Source organism: Anabrus simplex, chromosome 11 (assembly GCF_040414725.1).
Source record: "Anabrus simplex isolate iqAnaSimp1 chromosome 11, ASM4041472v1, whole genome shotgun sequence".
NCBI classification, from domain to species: Eukaryota; Metazoa; Arthropoda; class Insecta; order Orthoptera; family Tettigoniidae; genus Anabrus; species Anabrus simplex.
This window is the reverse complement of record NC_090275.1, coordinates 30,394,213-30,411,426: the sequence shown is the minus strand read 5'-3', so window position 1 is coordinate 30,411,426 and position 17,214 is coordinate 30,394,213. Positions and strand designations below refer to the sequence as shown.

The 17,214-nt window shown below is 39.3% G+C and overlaps 1 protein-coding gene across 1 annotated transcript in view; it reads right to left on the bottom strand.

Moving 5' to 3' along the window:
- The window catches only part of LOC136883396 (uncharacterized), a 211,088-nt gene that overhangs the window by 105,897 nt on the left and 87,977 nt on the right, over positions 1-17,214 (bottom strand). The window contains exon 2 of the mRNA XM_068229590.1: positions 6,021-6,781. Coding sequence (XP_068085691.1) covers positions 6,021-6,781 — 761 coding nt within the window. The remainder of the gene's footprint in view (positions 1-6,020; positions 6,782-17,214) is intronic.

Sequence of the window (17,214 nt, the reverse complement as noted above, 5' to 3'; positions counted from 1 at the left end):
ACAAGCAAGACTGGAAATGGGGTCCGCTCAACCTCGGGAGGTCAACTGAGCAGAGATTCCCGCTTCAGCCGTCCTCGAAGTGGTTTCCCGTGGTATCCCCCTTCTCCAGCAGATGAGGCCGTCTGGCCGAGGTCCTGCCCTCCTCCCTAATTGTATCCCCAACCAAATGTCTCACTGCCCTTATGGTGATAGAGCTGGAATCGCTCGCTGAGATGGTAGGAAAAACTAATCATAGAGGTAACAAGGGCTAAATAAATAAATAAAAAAGAGCCGAATAAAATAGCATAATCGGAATCTAGAATATAAGGGAATTTTACCTCGTCGCTTGATACATTTCGTAGGCATGATGGGTTATATACATCGACGTTAGCGTGGCTGCATTTTTTGTTTCTAAAAATGGTGGAAGAAAGCAGTATAATGCTGGCAATTACGTTATGTGCCCTGTTAACTTAGACACTGAATGGTGAGTCAATTTATTGTTTTTCAGTAGCATGTTTGTTATATTGACATTGATGCATTTATTGTATATTTAACTTTTCAACTAAAACAATCGAGTACATAGAGTTCCGGTAAGGTAGGGCTATATAGTATGCCTATGAATAATAGCACGTTTTAGCAGGTAAATCAATGTCACTACTGATCTGCATTTAGGGTAGTCGCCCAGGCGGCAGATTCACTATTTGTTGTTTTTCTAGCCTTTTCTTAAATTATTTCCCAGAAATTGGAAATTATTGAAACATCCCTTGGTAACTTATTCCAATCCCTAACTTCTCTTCCTATAAACGAATATTTGCCCCAATTTGTCTAACTTTATCTTCATATTGTGATCTTTCCTACTTTTAAAGACACCACTCCAGCCTATTCGTCTACTGATGCCATTCCAGGCCATCTTTCCACTGATAGCTCGGCGCATACCACTTAGTCCAGCAGCTCGTCTCCTTTCGCCCAAGTCTTTCTAGCCATAACTTTTCAACATTTTTGTAGCGCTACTCTTTTGTCGAAAATCACCCAGAACAAGTCGAGGTGCTTTTTTTTTTTTGGATTTTTTCCAGTTCTTGAATCAAGTAAGTTACGGTAACTACTTAAAAATGAAAACTGTGCCTCGCGGTCAAAAAATAACTTCTACACTCAACCAGACAATAATTGACTGTTGGTGATTATGTAGAAAAATAGATAAATGTGCAAAATTTAAACTGATGTAAATGTTATAGGGTAGGAAAAAAAACGCTTCTTTGTTTTTATAAAAAAATTAGTAGATATTATTTTTGGGATTTCCCTCCTAAGAACGAGTTCAACAATTCTGCAATTCCCATATATTAACGCAGATTTCCCCTGTAAGAAATTAGATGTTTGTCCATCAGGGACCAGAATATACATGGTGTAGTCCGGAAACTTTCGAGTCAAAAGTTATTAAGAAGAATTCTCGCTGCTGTTCAAACGACACCGGGGATATTCGAACAGATACGACAGAACTTTTTGCGACGATGCCCTGCCTGCATTGACGCAGGGGGTCGCCATTTCGAACATTTGTTGTAAATAAAACAGTTTGTCAAACTTGCGCAGGTCAACGGACTTAAATGAGTAGAATTTTGCTTAACTTTTGACTCGATCGTTTCCGGAATATGGTTCCTTATCTCAAATTGATCCCTTTGTCGTCATCCATCGTCTCTGGAAGTTTGTAACATCATTACGGATACACACTGTATGAGTACACACTGCACCTCTTTTTGATATTTACACGTGAAAGGACCACTTTCTGTTAACCATGTCTAATATACTGACGATTTGAATGAATTAGAGCAAGAGAGAGGGTTCCCCTTTATAACTTATTAATTGTCAAATAAAACCAGCTTCTTACGGGAAATTCGAACGTTTAAAACTTTATTTTTTAATGGTTTCTGTACTAAATGATAAGAGTTGACACTTGAGGATTTGGACGAGTTTGAATAATAATAATAATAATAATAATAATAATAATAATAATAATAATAATAATAATAGTAATAATAATAATAATAATAATAATAATATAGACTGACTAAAATATCTGCAGCAAAAAATGCATCTCATGGAATGCCAAGATAAGACATTACAACACTATAGTAAAAACAGAATATCTGTATGCCAGCGAATGCCTCACGATGAATTAAAAATTGGAGAAGCTGGAGATCCTTGAAAGAAGAAGAATACGGAAATTATTGGGCCCAATCCAGACTGAAATCGGCTGGGAACTTCGGAACAACAATGAAGTCCATAAAAATGTAGAGAAAATCTCAGAGACTATGAAAAAGATGATTATTATTATTATTATTATTATTTATTACTTAGCGTATGACATACAAATACATTATTACAAATGAACAAAAATGACCAATGAACCAATCTACAAACAAATATCTAGATCTTGTATGTACTCAATACATTTTGGGGTTGCCATCAAGAAGTCTTCATATGGCCCTCCATATGCTCTGATGCTGCATTCCTCCCTGACGTGTTTAATAGTTTGTCGCGGTGCACCACAGTCGCATAGCGGCGAGGAGAGCATTCGCCATTTAAAAAGTGAATCCCCACATCTTCCGTGTCCCGTCCTGAGTCGGTTGAGCATTGACCATACCTTGCGGGGTTGATCAAACTCTGGAACTGTCTTATCGATGCATGGCATTTCCAGGCATCTAGCTGGAGCATTTTGCATCCATTCTTCCCTCCAGGAATCGGTGATGTTGAACCCGATGTGATTGATCTCGGCTGCAAGAGGTGGATGTCTCGAACGAAGTCGTTTGATTTTGAGGTCTGAGATGTCAGAGTGTACCGGTAGTCCAGGGTTTGCTAGGTTCTTGTTGTATTCTCTGATCAAAGCTACTTTCCTTCGCAGAAAAGATGATGATGCCTGTTGTTTAAAGGGGCCTGACATCTAAGGTCATCGGTCCCACCGTGAAAAAGAGGAGGTTATCATTTCTCGGACATTTGTACAGAATGGACCAAATCAAATTACAAAAAGTTATTCGACTCCCTGTGGAACAAGAAGAAAACGACGACCTGGATTAAGATAGTTCGTAAAGGCCTAGAAAAGTCCAACAATCAGGAAGTTTAGAAGTTACACGGGAATATATTTCGGACCATGATTCCAAATTTGGAAGGGTTTCAATTCGAAAGAACTACAAAGTCGGGAAGAGCTTGGACGGATGAACATAAGAAACAGCATTGCGCCTATATGAAGGAGTACTGGAGAAAGAGGAAACTTCAGACAAAGAAAAAATGAAATTGTAGTGTAATCCTCAGTGGTCAATTCGGAAATAATAATAATAATAATAATAATAATAATAATAATAATAATAATAATAATAATAATAATAATAATAATAATAATAATAATAATATTATTGGCTTTACATCTCACTAATTACTTTTACGGTTTTCGGAGACGCCGAGGTGCCGAAATTTAGTCCCGCAGTTCTTTTACGTGCCTGTAAATCTACCGACACGAGGCTGGCTTATTTGAGCACATTCAAGTACCACCGGACGGAGCCAGGATCGAACCTGTCGAGTTGGTGTCAGAAGCCCAGCGCCTCAACCGTCTGAGCCACTCAACCCGCCTGTGGGACGAGTTTTATGGTCGGGTGCCCTATCTGACTTCAAGCCTATCTGGGGGTATGTAATTGTTATTGCGTGTGGTGGTAAGGTGTGCAGTATGTGGGTGAAAATAAATGTTTTAAGGGGCACATAAACACCCAATCCCAGAGCCACAGAAAATAACCAGTTAAAATTCATGACTTGTCCTGGTGCCAATTGAACCGAAGGCCACCACGCTGATCAAGTGCGGGACTAACTCGTCAAAACACGATTTCTTGAAACATTTTTATTTGTTTGGGTGTTAATAAAAATGACTGCATTGTTTCTGCGAGATTTGAGATAAAAATTTAGTAAAAAATGAGGCATGAGGCAGTTGAAAAGATGAGATGAATGCTGGCCTTTCTGCTGGATTGTCCAGATTACTGTGATGTTTCGTCTGGATTCATTCAACTGCAGATATGTTTACATTACTGGAGGGGTATTTACTGAAATGAAGAGATTAGAAAAGTGCGCAAATTGTAACTTATTCCTTTGATCAGTCAGTGTTAAATTCATGCCAGTAAACGCCTTCTCACATCGGCTGAAAAAATCGGAACCATTTCGACCAAATTTATAAAGTGTTGCATAGAGTGTGGAGTGGAATTTGAATTTTCTTTGTAGATACGAAAATCTTTTACAAGTGATGGATGCGCACATGTTTTTATTTATAGTGAATTTCACCTTCGTACATAAGCGAACTATTGTTGACGTATCACCATAAAACATACGTTCACCTTCATCTCAGGGCTATGTAGGAAAATTTATAACAGGTGCATGCGAGAAAACTCCGTGTGTCTTCGAAACAGCTCTTAATACTGCCCAACTGAGAAAGTGGCCGTGCGGTTACAGCTGTGAGCTTGCATTTGAGAAACAGTGCGCTCGGACACCCCTGTCCGCTGCCTTGATGATGAATTTCCATTGTTTTTCATTTTCACAGAGGGCTGTGACCACAGCCGATTCCTTCTTACTCCTAGACTCTTCCTATTCCGTCGCCGCCATACGACCTATGTGTCGGTGCTACGTAAAGCTAATTGTAAATAAATAAATAAATAAATAAATAAATAAATAAATAAATAAATAAATAAATAAATAAATAAATAAATAAATAAATAAATAAATAAATAAATAAATAAATAAATAAATAAATAAGATTTTAAGTTTATTTCCAAATTTTCAAAATTCATTAAGATATTAATTTATGCCAATTTAAAATATCCCGTGGTTTAGATATAATTATCCCTGAAAGGAATAATTCTTTCATGTCCAGTGGTTGGATTGGTCCAAGGCAATGGGGCGAGAGAGGAGGGGTAAATTCCCCACCCCCTACAATTCCCAAATTGCCGAACCTTACGTCTGTCAGTCTTTAAAGTCATCAACGTGGAGGCAGCTTGGTCCTCAAATAGCACCACGATAGCTTCTGTAGTTATACCGAAATAGCAAATACCAATAGCTGCGCTATAATAAAGTGTTCTAGGCAAGATAAGGATATTTACCCCTGAACCAGAAACTCCTATTGCAGCACAACTGATCCTACGGACAGCACATTTCGAAACATCCAGATGTGCTAGCCGTGTTCTGTAAGTCACTACTCAGCACCACATATACTTCATTAACTTCCATACTGTCACAGCAATACATGAGGCTCAGACATCAGTGGAAGCTGCATTTTTTGCTATGTCAAGAGGCGGATGCAGAAGTACTGCGTCTATAAAGAAATATTCAGAAGCGCACTGAACCATGTATTTGTAATTTCAGTTATGATACATTATTCGAAACTTTACGCTACGTATTGATCTTATTTATATTTTGCTTGATATTTTCCTTTGTTATCCAGATTTCTATTGCTGGAAACAGACATTTTACAGCCATAAACCTAGCTCCTGAAATGCATTGAAAATGGTGAAAACCATACCAAAGTATGTTGACAGATTTTTAAAATCATTGCACTCATATAGACAGACAAACGGACAATTCCTTCTGTAATATGTAGTGATCCATATAATTAACCTCAGATATTGACAGGAAGTTCAGGAAGATTATTTTTATTATTTGTACCAGTGAAATAATAATATTCCATGAGGGGCAACACGTACTTAGGCTTAAGTACCATTCTCTTGACTTTGGCGATTGAATTTTTACGTAAGTAATAAAATTGGAGTTACAGATAAATTAAAGTTTCCTACACTCGAGTGCGTATGAATTAATGCTTATACTTTACTTGAATTAAAATGACACAAGAAATTACAAATATAAAAATATATTTTATTTAACAATATTTTACAAGAAATCAAAGCAGCGATATGAGAGTAGAATGAACATGAAGATGGTGGTATTGTGGACTAGTTGGACCCCTGCGGCCTCCTTCTCGAGGACTGCCCAGGGCTTCCAGGGACGTGAACTGTGTTCCTTACTGATGATATCCTCCGAAACTGCCGAGTTCCAGACCATGACCTCCAAGACCGTAACTGCTACCGTATTCATGGCCTCCATAGCTGAGACCTTCATGACCTCCAAGTCCTCCATAGCCTCCTAGATCTCCTCCGAAGTCGTGTCCCTTGACGAACACTGGTACAGGTTTCTTGACGATCACTGGATGTGGTACCGATACTGCTACTGGCTTATAGACAGGGACTGGGTATGGCTTGGCAATATGAACTGGGTATAGTGCTGGTACGGGTACCTTAACAGGAACATGTACGGGGTAAGGTACCTTCTTCTCTACTGGGTAAGGTACTGGCTTCTCCACGGGAACTGGGTATGGTTTGGGTACATGAACTGGGTATGGCCTGTCTACATGGACTGGTACGGGAACTTTGACAGGATAAGGGACGTGTTTCTCGACATGGACTGGGTAGGGATGAGGGACAGGGACGTTAACTTCCTTATTGATGGTGATGGACTTGATGTGGCTGTCATGGCCTCCTGCACCATAGCCTCCACCGTAACTGAGACCACCATAACTGAGACCACCTCCAAAGTCATGGCCACCTCCCAGCACCAGACCATGTCCGCCGCTCAGGCCACCGCCTCCCAATTCTAAGCCGTGACCACCTCCATAGCCAAGACCTCCTCCATACCCAAATCCATAGATACCTCGCTTTTCAGTCTTGGAATCCTTCTTCTTTTCCTCCTCGGCAGCACAGAACACTGCCCCGGCAACCAGCAATACCACCTGGAATAAGGAAAACATTGCAAAATGTAACTTATATACTATTTACATTTCCAGTAAACATTGTTTATGTTATCTGGACTCGTTCATTCCTTCATGGTCTTTAATTCCTGCTGCCCCTCTTGAAACACAGGGGAACAACAGAATATCTGGTTGGGTTGATGCCCAACCTGTCTTAATTATCCCAGGTATTCCCTTCCTCCAGAACTTCAGCCTGGACAGTTATTCATTGAGGGTGCCTAGATCTTTAAATTATTTAATGAATCAACAACACTTGTTCAGTAATTCACTAGCTTTGTAAGGAGTTAATTAGAATATGCCCCTGTAATTTTCCACCAAGTGTTCAAATGAATAAATATGTTGCGTGCAAATGACGTTGTTGAAATTTTTTTTTAAGTGTTTGAATTACAAATCGAATCATGTATTTTGCCCTTTTGATACACAAAGAAAAATTTTAACCTCACATACTCAAGTGGCAGAAGAGCGACAGCTTCGTTAAGAACGTTAAAAGAAATTGTAACCAATAAATTTGATTCCCTACTACGTCTAAGTTCCATGAAAGAATTCATTATTTCAGTTCAAAAATCCAGAATTTCACATCACTTGAATTCACCATTTATTAACAGTAGGTTCGAACCTATAATCTACTGACTGCAAGCTGACAATGATGTTGCACAAACTGCGTAGCCAACTGGCTCTGTTTTAAATCTGGGTGACTCTAGACACAATTAAGCTCCACCAGAGATAATTAATAATATTTTTGGAATGATAACTCAGTTACAATGAAGTCAAGAAGTACGTTTATTTTTGTACAGAGGCCTGATAGGAAAGTGGGTTCCTCATCTAAGCCGACAACGGTTCGAATCTCGTCCTATGCACGTAGCAGTTTTGAAATAAAAACTTGTATCCCTGCGGTTCGGATCACACATAATACTGGAGGTCCAGTGTCCAAGATCTAGATATAAATAGCCCCGGAGAACTGAACAGGTTAGCTCAGTGCCTTATGGTTGTTATTTCCGCACTCGGTAGGCAGGTGAGTTTTAATGCCCTTTTCCAAGGTTTCCCATTTTCTCCTCCAAGCTAATATCGGGATGGTACCTTTCTGAAAGTCATGACTGCTTCCTTTCTATTCCTAGCCCGTACAGTTACACCTATAATAAACTTACATAGCGGTATATGAGACTCAGCTCCTATGGGGTGTACCGGGAAAGGAAGCTACAGAATTCCCGAACCAAAAATGTCCTTGGACACTCCCGGCACTAAAATGTGCCAGTTCCATGGACCCTATGCTAAGAAGAAGTTACGAGAAACTACACATTTGATTATAATTAAATATAATTTGGAATGATTCTTAAAATGCTAAAATACTGACTAGGGTGTGCATCCACAATCATCATAACTCATTAGACTGTTGTCCTACTTCGAAACTCATACGTTCTATAATATTTTTTTAGCGTTCAAATGTTGTTTGCCAATTTTCACGCAAGTCAAATGCTGGGGCTGTACCTTAACTAAAGCCATGGTTACGTCCTTCCCGTTCCTAGCCGTTTCCAATCCTTCTGTCGTCGAAAACATTCAATGTGTGACATTAAACAAGTAGAGAAAAGAATGTTTCTTGTATGTTCTGGAGAAAGACTGAGCTTTACATACTATACTCGGTGAAGAAGGTATGAATTATGACAGTGGTTCTGGTAAGTGAACAAGTAGCAGGTAGTTAAGTGGTTATAAAGCCATAAGAAGCTCTACTCACAGCAATTACGAATTAAACAACACACTTCCAGCTTTATAATAATAGTCCGCTGGAAGAATGGTCAATTTATGTAACTTTCGTTTCATTTCAGCATTTTATATACCACCACGTTTGACCAGATGTAGAGTGTTCGATTCCTAATAGCAAAATTACGGCTTCAACCACGGCTGAAATTAGCTTAGGCGGCATCTAAATGACAGCATTTAAGAAGGCTTCGAACGCAATAGCTGAGACTGTATTATTATTATTATTATTATTATTATTATTATTATTATTATTATTATTATTATTGATGTTATTTGCTTTACGTCCCACTAATTACTTTTACGGTCCTCGGAGACGCCGAGGTGCGGGAATTTAGTCTCTCATGAGTTATTTTATGTACCAGTAAATCTACCTATGCGAGGCTGTCGTATTTGAGCACCTTCAATTACCACCCAACTGAACCAGGATCGAATCTGCGAAGTTAGGTTCAGAAGGCCAGCGCCTCAACCGTCTGAGCCACTCACCCGACATTATTATTATTATTATTATTATTATTATTATTATTATTATTATCAAACAGCCATATAAGTTTAGAAGCAAGAAAGACTTTTGTAAAAACCTTCGTCTGGAGTGTACTACTTTACGGTTTTGAGAGCTGGCCTGTTGGAATAAAGGAAAGAGATTAATTGGAAGTAACTGAAGCGAGGATTTTAAGGAAAATGACGAGGAGATGCTCGACAAAAAAAAAACGAATACAGATCTTCTAAAGGAAATCAATGAATAACGGAGACTGATAATGGATATGGAAAAAAGGAAAATAAAACTTGTAGGTAATATCCTCAAAACATAACGACTTTCTAGTAAACGTCATTGGAGGAAAAATATTAGGAGAGAAAGGAAGAGGAAGACCAAGGCAGACATACTTGATGGGATGTATAAACTACAAGGAAGTGAAGAGAACAGCAGAAATGAGAGGATAATGTTTGCAAGGAAAACGTTTAGCCTTTAATGTATGATGGTGATGATTATTATTAATAATAATAATAATATTATTGCTTTTGTTTCCCACCACATTTTCCACAACCTGGGGTGCGACATGCATCATACATGTGAACTTTACCAAGTTTTATAGTCGGATATCCTTGTTAATGCTAGAGGGGGCAAAATTCTTGAACAGGCAGGGAATCGAACCCAGTTCCCTCTGAAAGCAAGGCTTCTATTCTGACTGTATGCCTAAGGATATGGACTAATAATAATAATAATAAAACTCTTAAACTTACAAGAATTGGGGATCTTGAAAAATTATTAAAAGCTGAAAGAGCAATTTTGAGAAACATACTAGAACCTATAGGAAACAAAAATGCTGAATTTAGACTACGATTAAACAGAGAGCTATGCTTAAAAGCTGAAGAACTGGCAACTGTAAAGAGGAAAAGAAGACTCCAGTTTTTGACGCATTTATAGAATGAATAACAATAGACAAACTAAAAAGATCTTCAACTTATTGAACAGTTACAAATCCAAATCAACGTGGTTCAATGAAATAGAAAACGATATGGAAAACTCTGGAATTAAAATAGATACAATAGACAACAGAACACGTTTCAGAGAAGTAACGCAAAAGGCAAGATTTCAGGAGAGAAAGAAATTAAGAACTGGAAGAAAATGGACTCAAGAGGAAAAGGAACATCATTCTCAGAAAAGGAAGGAACTTTTTTAAAAAAATAGAAAGTTATGTGCAAAGAAAAGTAACCAAAGTTGATTTATCGTACCCTCAAAAGGGTTATTTGAATTATAATAATAATTGGTTTTATGACCCACTGACTAATTTTACAGTTTTCGGAGACGCCGAGCTGCCACAATTTTGTTCCGTAGGAGTTCTGTTACTTACCAGTAAATCTACTGACAGGAGGCTCACGTATTTCAGCACCTTCAAATAGCACCGGGCTGAGGTGGGATCTAACCCGCCAACATGAGCACAGAAGGCAGCGCTCTGCCGTCTGAGCTATTCAGACTGGGGTTATTATTATTATTATTATTATTATTATTATTATTATTATTATTATTAGAGCACGGATATTTAGGCATTAATAGGTCAGAATGCAAACTAGTTTGTCTAGTAGAAAGGGTGGCGCCTTGGCCGCTCTTCAGTAATGTAATGAGAAAACTGAAATGGCGTATGACTCTCAGTGACGGGAGGGTCCGAGGACTTGTTCGGCTCGCCAGGTGCAGGTCTTTTGAATTGACCCCGTAGGCAACCTGCGCGTCGTGATGAGGATGAAACGATGATGATGATTCCGTGCCAGTGGAATTAACCAATTATAGTTAAAATGTCTGACCCTGCCTGGAATCGAACTTGGGACCCCTGCGACCAAAGACCATCACGCTAACCATTTAGATGTAGTGAGAGTAAAATTACTTCTAGGGGGTTCTAATACGCCAGTCCCCTAATGTTTATGCAAATCTCAAAATAGAACTGTTGACCTGGCTAGGACATACGTGTTACTCGTTTCAGGAATTTTGCATTCTAACCTATAAGAGCCTAAACTCTCGGGATCTATTTATTATTATTATTATTATTATTATTATTATTATTATTATTATTATTATTATTATTATTATTATTATTATTATTATTCAAATTCAATTCTTTGTAGGTAGCTTCACATCCTAAAGACGCTCATACGAATTTAAAAAAAACTGCACCAGGGCTCTCTGTAGTCCACACCCTCTTAATTAAACAAACAAATCAAATCTCCTGTACAGTATAACAACAACGGGGGAACATTACAGCTTTGTCTAAACCCTTTAATTACGTTGAGCCAAAAACTCATTGTACAATCATTTATTCTCAATTCAACCCGGTTGTCATCATAAGCGATTATAATAACCTATCCCTGATAGGAGTAATTTTAAGTCTAGTCTTCTTTCCAGTTTTCCTCCAACTGAACATCAAAGTCCCAGCAATCATTCCATTGGATTAGGCGCAGTCATTCCACAAAAATCGGGCGAGTTGGCCGTGCGGTTAGGGCGCGCAGCTGTGAGCTGGCATCCGGGAGACCGAGCTCGATAGCTGCAGACGCTTAAGTGCGGCCAGAATCCAGTATTCGGGAGATAGTGGGTTCGAACCCCACTGGCGGTAGCCCCAAAGATGGTTTTCCGTGGTTTCCCATTTTCACACCTTACGTTAATTAAGACCACGGCAGCTGCCTTCCCATTCTTAGCCCTTTCCTGTCTCATCGTCACCATAAGATATATCTATGTCGGCGTGACGTAAAACAAATGGTAAAAAAAAACTCCACAAAAAAGCGAAATTGGCACAAGCCAAATTATTGCTAAAATTTCAGCCAAGGATCCCCACCTGTTATTGTATAACTTTCAGTGAATTATCCACTGAAACTATGGAAATAAAGAATGGTTGATTAAACACCCCTACAAGCGCTGCGAACCAAGAACTCATTATACCTTAGATAATTTATGTTTGAACTCTCCCCCCATTGGTATATCCAACGCGTGGTATTCTACACTTCGCCTTCTGTAAGCCAACGTAACATTAGTAGAACAGCCAATTCGAGTAGCGAAGAAAGAGCAGTTGTAGTTATTTGAACTTAAGAACCAGAAATGCCGATTTCTAGAGCCATCTGATCTTTTGAGTGACCTGACCATGTTAAAGGTACGGTAAAATAGCCCCTGTCCTCACACCTCCTCCCCTCTTCTTGTCCTTACCACTCCAGTGATTGCTATGCAAGCTACTGTAACCCACCAAACCATATGTAACTCTCAGACCAGCTGGAGAAAAAAGAAAGTTTTTTGTTTGACTACTTTCACCTTTGTACTCACCATGAACTTCATATTGTCACAAGTGTTGGAGCTACACTGACTGAAGATTGTGAGGTGCTGATCTGTTTTATACCGGGCCCGGTCCTTTCTCCAACCCCCACTCCAAACACATCCACTGGACTGTGTCTCCACACTACCTAATTAAATCCTCATATCGTTATGTAACACGACAATACAGAAGCAACGTCTTCCTTCCTCTGGGAAGGAGACTAACTTCCGGATTGGTATGAGCGGTTCTCCCAACAGGTTCCAAGTAGAAATCACTGAACTGACAGCAGTTTGAATCTCGAATCCCCGAAAATGTGTCAGAATTTCATGAAAATTAAGATCATGTATCCCTCGTCTGACTTCTTGGCTGCAGCTTTGTCGGTCTCAAGTTCAATCCCCAGAAGGGACGAGAAATTCAACCAAGTTAATACTGTTAATTATTCTGATATGGGGTCTGGGTGTTTGTGTTTGTAAATCAGGCCGGTATATCAGAGCTAAATCAGCATTGGCATCAAGTGTAGAACCCTCAACCTAACCAGGATTAGTCATTTATCATTGATCTACACGTACGACTGCCACCCTGTGGCAGATATCCTATCAGTTACTTCCCTACTATTTTCTTAAACGCTTTCAAAGATGAAAATTTTTCGAACATTTCCCTTTATAAATTATTCCAGTCCATAACTCCTCTTCCTATAAATTAACATTTTCCCCTTTATCTTCCAACTTTATCTTCATATTATTATCTTTTCTGCCTTAGAAAGGTCCACTGAAGCTTATACTTCTACTAATGTCATTCTACGCCATCTTTCCCGTCAAAGCCTGAAACATACCACTTAGTCCAGCAGCTCGTCTCCTTACTCGAAAGTCTTCCTAGCCCAAACTTTGCAACATATTCGTAACGCTATTCTTTGGTCGGAAATCGCCTAGAACAAACCGAGCTGCTTGTTTTGGATATTGTCGAGTTCTCGTATCAAGTAGTCCCATATACTGGAACCATACTCTTATTGGGGTCTTACCAGAGCCTTATATGCCCTCTCCCTCACATCTTCACTACAACCCCTAAATGCCCTCATAACCATGTGAATATATCTGTAACCTGTATTTATAATCCCGTTTATGTAATTACCTCCCTGAAGATTATTCCTGGTACCTACAGTGTTCTCCATGAGGTACTTCCACCCCATGAAATTTACAACCTGACTTTGAGGTCTTTTTGCAGTTGCTCACAATATTGTAACTTACCTGTTACTCTACACAGTATAGCATCATCCACAAAAGTCGTATCTGTTATTCGAATTCTTTACGCATATCATTTTTATACATAAGAAAATATTCTTTCTTTTTTAATCTGTTTACCCTCCAGGGTTGGTTTTTCCCTCGGACTCAGCGTGGGATCCCACCTCTACCGCCTCAAGGGCAGTGTCCTGGAGCGTGAGACATTGGGTTGGGGGATACAACTGGAGAGTATGACCAGTACCTCGCCCAGGCGCCCTCACCTGCCATGCTGTGGGATGGTAAGATTGTAAGGGTTAGTCAAGGAAGAGGGTAGGAAACGGCTGTGGCATTAAGTTAGGTGCCATCCCGATATTTGCAAAGAGGAGAAGTGGGAAATCATGGAAAACCGCTTTGAGGATGGCTGAGGTGGGATCCGAACCCCCGTCTACTCAGTTGATCTCTCGAGGCTGAGCGGACCCCGTTCCATCCTCTTACCAGTTTTCAAATTTCGTGGCAGAGTCGGAAATCGAACCCGTGTTCCGGGAATGGCATAGCAGGTGAGGCTACCTGGGCAAGGTGCTGGTCCTCCTCCCCAGTTATATCCACGACCCCAAACCTCACTCTCAAGGATACTGCCATTGATGCCGTAGACGTTGGATCCTCGCTGAGTCAGACGGAAAAGCCAACCCTGGAGGGTAACAGATTAAGAAACAAAGAAAGAAAGAAAGAAAGAAAGAAAGAAAGAAAGGAAGAAAGAATTCACTTATTGAAACTAAACTGTAATCGTTACTTGCTGATAAATCGAACGAGTGGCCCATGCGGTTAGGGTCGCATAGCTTTGAGCTTGCATTCTGGAAATAGTTGGGTCCGAACCCCACTGTCGGCATCCCTGAGGTGTTTTATTTCTTCCGATTTTCACAATGGAAAAATGCTGGGGTTGTACCTAAAGTAAGGCCACGGCTGCTTCTTTCCCACTCCTAGGCCCTTCCTATCCCATAGTCGCCGCAAGACCTTCGGTGCACCGTAACGCAAATTGTAAACAAAAAAATAGAAAGAAAGCAGAAATAGGAAAAATTGTGATGAAGAGATTTTCCAGTCATATTACAGCAACAAAATCAATTGCTTCACCAGTTCTGGGTGAGATATTTTCTTACTTCCAGTTACGTCAAACTTAACCCAACCAGGTTCTTAAAATTAAACACAAGTATCCCTTCATGTGCCGGCGTAAAGCGTCTTTTCAGTAAATAGAAAAGTGTACTTTTCCCAAAGCGGTTGGTAAAAATCAAAATGAAATGGTGTATGGCTTTTAGTGCCGGAAGTGTCCGAGGACAAGTTCGGCTCGTCAAATGCGGGTCTTTTGATTTGACTCCCGTAGGTGACCCACACGTCGTGATGAGGATGAAATGATGATGAAGACGACACATACACCCAGTCCCAGTGCCAACAGAATTAACCAATGATGGTTAAAATTCCCGACCCTGCCGGGAATCGAACCCAGGTCCCCCTATGACCAAAGGCGAGCACGCTACCCATTTTTCCATGGAGCCGGACAAAGCGGTCGGTGCTTAGTGGTGAGTACCTTACGAGCCAATTATTCTATTATTTGTTAAGTATTGGTAATTTGTTTGAAACGCTACAAGTCATTAACTAATACACAAATGATGGTAAAATATAATTGTGGAAGATCCAAGGTATCATGTTTAATCTCACCTAGTGGCGATGGCCACCTAATGTCTCTATGCTTACAAGTACAAAATTAATAATATTTTTTCCTTGCAAACTTTGGTATTTTTACAGTCCCAGGCAAAGAAATGTCAGTGATTTCCGTAAGACTAGACTTCTGTAAAGTAATTGTAATTGTAATTAAATAAATTACTTCTCAGGTAACTATAATTCACCCTAATTATTTTTTCTTGTACTCTTCCCATCACTAATATAAAACATTACAAATACTCAAACTAAGAAAAGTTACAAAAATATACAAGGACAGGAAACCAAATCTCTGAGATTTGCTGATGATATTGTTATTTTATCTCAGCCTGCAGAAGATCCGGAAAAATTGCTGAATGGTATAGACAGTATAGACAGTAAATGATAAACATAAATAAATCTTAAACAAAAGTAATGGAGTGCAGTCGAACGAAGTCATGTAATGCAAGAAAATGAAGTTTTAAAGGAAGTAGATGAATATTGTTACTTGGGTAGTAAAATAACGAACGGTGGCAGGAGTAAGAAGGACATAGAATGCTGACTAGTACAAGCCTTTCTTAAGAAAATAAATTTGCTCACTTTGACATTGATATAGGAATTATAAAGGTGTTTTTGAACACTTTCATCTGGAGCGTTGCACTGTATGGAAGCACGATGACTAGCTCAGAGAAAATGAGAATATAAGCTTTTGAAATGTAGTGTTACAGGAGAATGTTGAAGGTGAGATACGCAGATAGAACCATGAATGAGAATATACTGAATCGAATTAGTGAGATGAGGTAGATTTGGCTAAATTTGACGACAAGAGGAGAGAGAATGATAGCACACGTGTTAGGACACCCAGGACTTTAGGGGAGTTTAAGCTGTAAAAAGGCAGGGTTGACCAAGGTATGAATATGTAAGCTCAAACTATAGTATCGTAAGCCGTAGTATTAAGCACTGGAAATAAAGTTGCGTGTGTATTTGTATACAATAATGCTGGATTTAGAGTGTTGAAAAACTAGTACTCTTGGTGTAGTAGTAGTTGTTGTTGTTGTTGTTCTTGCTGTTGTTGGGTAATTACGTTTTTACTTTATCATCACACTACTGTATGTGATTATTGGCACCGGAATATTTCAAATTGCGATGCATACGTTAATAATAATAATAATAATAATAATAATAATAATAATAATAATAATATGACAAGCAGATTAGAGCAGATCTAGCAAGAAGCATTTATTCAGAAATGTAAAGATTAGCAAAGGATAGGGTGACATGGATGGCTGCATCAAACCAGAATATGGAATGATGACTCAAACACACAATATGTCTTATACATACTCTTCGGACATATCTTGAATAGTAAAAGAAATTAACCTTTTAGATAATTTTTGGACTTCAACTAGGCCATAGAATCTAGGATACGTCCAAATGTATCCTTCCTGTTAGTTGCATGCATCTCCTCTGTTTACATCTTCTTTGGACTTCTTTTCCCAAACAACTCTAATAACATTACACAGTTTGCTGATCTGTTCCGCTGGTGTCTTTCATACTCTGTTTAATAACTTAACAAGAGTATAAAGTGCAGGTTCATTTTCTGTTTTAGGTATCTCCTTCTCATCCACATATTTTCTCTGTTTCGTTTTCCTTTACAGACTTTTATGGTGGTTTGTAACTCCATTGTCTTTAAAACATAAAATGCATAAATTTTCCTTTTTATACTTCTTCTTCTTCTTAATCTGTTTACCCTCCAGGTTCGGTTTTTCCCTCGGACTCAGCGAGGGATCCCACCTCTACCGCCTCAAGGGCAGTGTCCTGGAGCTTCAGACTTTTGGGTCTGGGGATACAACTGGGGAGAATGACCAGTAGACTACCTCGCCCAGGCGGCCTCACCTGCTATGCTGAACAGGGGCCTTGTGGAGGGATGGGAAGATTGGATGGGACAGGCAAGGAAGGGGGAAGG